Genomic DNA, 2,693 nt, shown 5'->3' with positions numbered 1-2,693 from the left:
TCGAGCTTTGATTGCTATTCCTTTTACTGATTAAGTGTGTTGCATGTTTAACTTGGGTAGCTGTACATTTCGATTTCAATTGTTGCTCTATACTTTATTTCTAAGAGTTTGTTGTTCCATTTCTGGTTGTTGTTCAAATCGGAAGCTGTTACTTAGTTCCCGTAGATTATAATTATTGTTGCATTCATAGGTTAAGGTGTTGTTGTTCAATATTATTCATAAAGATATTTGATGTTCCATTTCTTGCTATTTGAAGATCATCATTTCTTTGGTGTGCAGAAGGTTTGAAACTATAGTGAACATTGACCTATACTGTCTAGTTCCTAGTTTGACGATCCTTCTTCTGAGTGCTTCTTTAATTGCATCAGTTTACATAGGGAAGAGTTATTGTTACTGTACCATCGACTAATAAATTGTTGTAGATTTCTTAACACATGATTTGAATTCCAGGTTTCTTTCCACAAATAGATTACATTTCAAGAATTCATTTACTCTTGTATTGAGAGCACTATACTACTAGCATTACTCTGACAATTGACCGCCTCAAACTGAGTACACTCTTTGAAATAACAAATCGTTCCTGGATTGAAAATTAATGTAGGGTAAATAAAGGTGAAAAAGACCCTTTTTACTACTTGACATTTACCCCACCTATGATAAAGAGATGTATTCCATCGTGTAGGCTTGCCGATAATGGAAGCACTACATTCTAGAGAAGGATAAGTACTACATGAATGGTAAGTAAAATAACAACCTCGGTATAAGTACAAGACAATATTATTGATATTTTATCCTCATCATATTATAATTAATAACAATAAATAAATACACACCTAAAATGAAAAATTCTAAATATAAAACAATAATAATAAATATACATAAAATAAAACGAATTGAAAATACTATTATTATTATTATTATTATTATTATTATTATTATTATAAATTGTGTTAAGTACTAATTGATTTATTAAAAACCCTTAAATTACTCAACTAACTAAATCCATTCGACTTAATTTATCTATATAAATAGACTTTATATAATTTAAATAAAACATTCTTACATAAAGCATTGCCATGCCAAGTTGTTGACCAGTAAAATTTATATTAAATAATTATATTGCGAATTAAAAAATTATATATTTTCATATTACCAATAAATAACATAGTTTATCAATTAACTCCCTTTCTGGTCGGTTTGAAATTAGGTTTCCCAACATCCACACTATATATTTGACCGCACTTTTATATTTTGAGGTACCGTCCTCCATATTGTTTACTTCTTTGTGTGTGGTAAAGCTTTGGGTAAACTCGATCGATCAGGAAATCGGTGTGTATAGGGTGCCCTAATGGACGCTCTTCCGATGGATGTCGTTCAGCAGTGTTTGCTAAGGATGCCTTATACATCACACGATACGCTGAAAGCTGTGTCCAATAGCTGGGAGGCTATGGTCCGTAGCCCTACGTTCTATGCTGACAGGAAGAAATGTCGGACGAGCGAGCAACTTATTTGCCTGGTTCAAAGAGATATCAGGAATCACAGAGATATGAACCCTGTCCTTGTAGTAATGGTATACGACCCTGTGAACGGCACCTGGCAAAGGCTACCTCCAATTGATGATCCCCACAATACTGAAATACCAATATGGTGTCAGTGCGTAGCTGTGAATCGGAAGCTACTTCTCATAGGCGGATTCCAACTGTCCAATGAAAGTTTTACGAAGAGTATCTATATTTACGACTTTGAGTCTTCGAGATGGCGCCGCGGAGCTGACATCCCCACAACTCGATCATTCTTTGCCTGCTCTGTCTCTTCTTCCACCAGACTTGTTTACGTCGCTGGCGGGATCGACGAGCGTGGTAGCCCTCTTACAGCTGCAGAAGCATAAGACAAGTGGACAATTTTGCCTCCTATGATCGAACCCCACGGCCATGGATGCCGCGGTGTGTTCGTGGATGGTAAATTCATGGTGTTACACGAAGGCCAACCTGCAGAAGTTTTCGATCCGAGTGAGGGAACGTGGAAAATGAGGGCACATTGGTGGAATTTCGTGGGAGAAGTATGGAGAAGTTGTGTGATTTCATCTTCTTCTTCGGAGTTGCACGTGTTCACCGAACAACAGGTGGAGAGGTACGATGTTGAGAAGGACATTTGGAGTGTTGTAGCTACTCTTCCGAATCCCCACCATCTGGAGCTTTTTACGTGCGCTACATTGTGGTGCGACCAAATTTTTGTAAGCGGAGTGGGCGAGCGACCGCGTTCCAACCCAGAAAAACACATCTCTTATCTGTTCAATATGTCAACCAGGCAGTTCATGGAACTTCACCGTGATTGTGGGGAGGACTTTGCGGGCATGATCCTATCTGCAGCGACCGTGGAGATTTGAAAGTAATTTTTAGATGCGCACCCAATTTAATCATTGTGTTGCGTTCAATTCTATATCAGTTATTGCTTAGTCCGGCTAGTACAAGAAATGGTCTTTTTTTGTGTTTTTCCGTTGTCAATTTTGTTCAAAACTTCTGTATGAAATTTTAAAAGTGGTTTAGTTTGTAAAGATTGAATAAGAGATGTTGAGAGTGTTGAATTTATTTATTATTTCAAAAAAAATATTCTGTAGTATAGAATTAAAGAGTCTTGTTTTAATAAAAAAAAAATTTACGATTGTGAAGTTTTTTTCAAGTTCCCCTTAGAGA

General features: G+C 36.6%; 1 protein-coding gene across 1 annotated transcript; it reads left to right on the top strand.

Moving 5' to 3' along the window:
- The first annotated feature begins 1,348 nt into the window (after positions 1-1,348).
- LOC149242756 (F-box/kelch-repeat protein At2g44130-like) lies at positions 1,349-1,888 on the top strand. The gene has a single exon (XM_089370996.1). The coding sequence runs from the start codon at positions 1,349-1,351 to the stop codon at positions 1,886-1,888; it is 540 nt and encodes a 179-aa protein (XP_089227122.1).
- The last annotated feature ends 805 nt before the right edge of the window (positions 1,889-2,693 follow it).

This window comes from Pinus tabuliformis, chromosome 8 (assembly GCF_031772625.1).
Source record: "Pinus tabuliformis cultivar Carrire ecotype Pingquan chromosome 8, CPIR1, whole genome shotgun sequence".
In the NCBI taxonomy this organism is placed as follows: domain Eukaryota; kingdom Viridiplantae; phylum Streptophyta; class Pinopsida; order Pinales; family Pinaceae; genus Pinus; species Pinus tabuliformis.
Note: the sequence above shows the minus strand (reverse complement) of the source record. Positions and strands in the feature narration are given on the sequence as shown.

Excerpts from the sequence above, each read along its gene's own strand:
- LOC149242756 (XM_089370996.1), top strand. The coding sequence starts at position 1,349 with ATGGACGCTCTTCCGATGGATGTCGTTCAGCAGTGTTTGCTAAGGATG.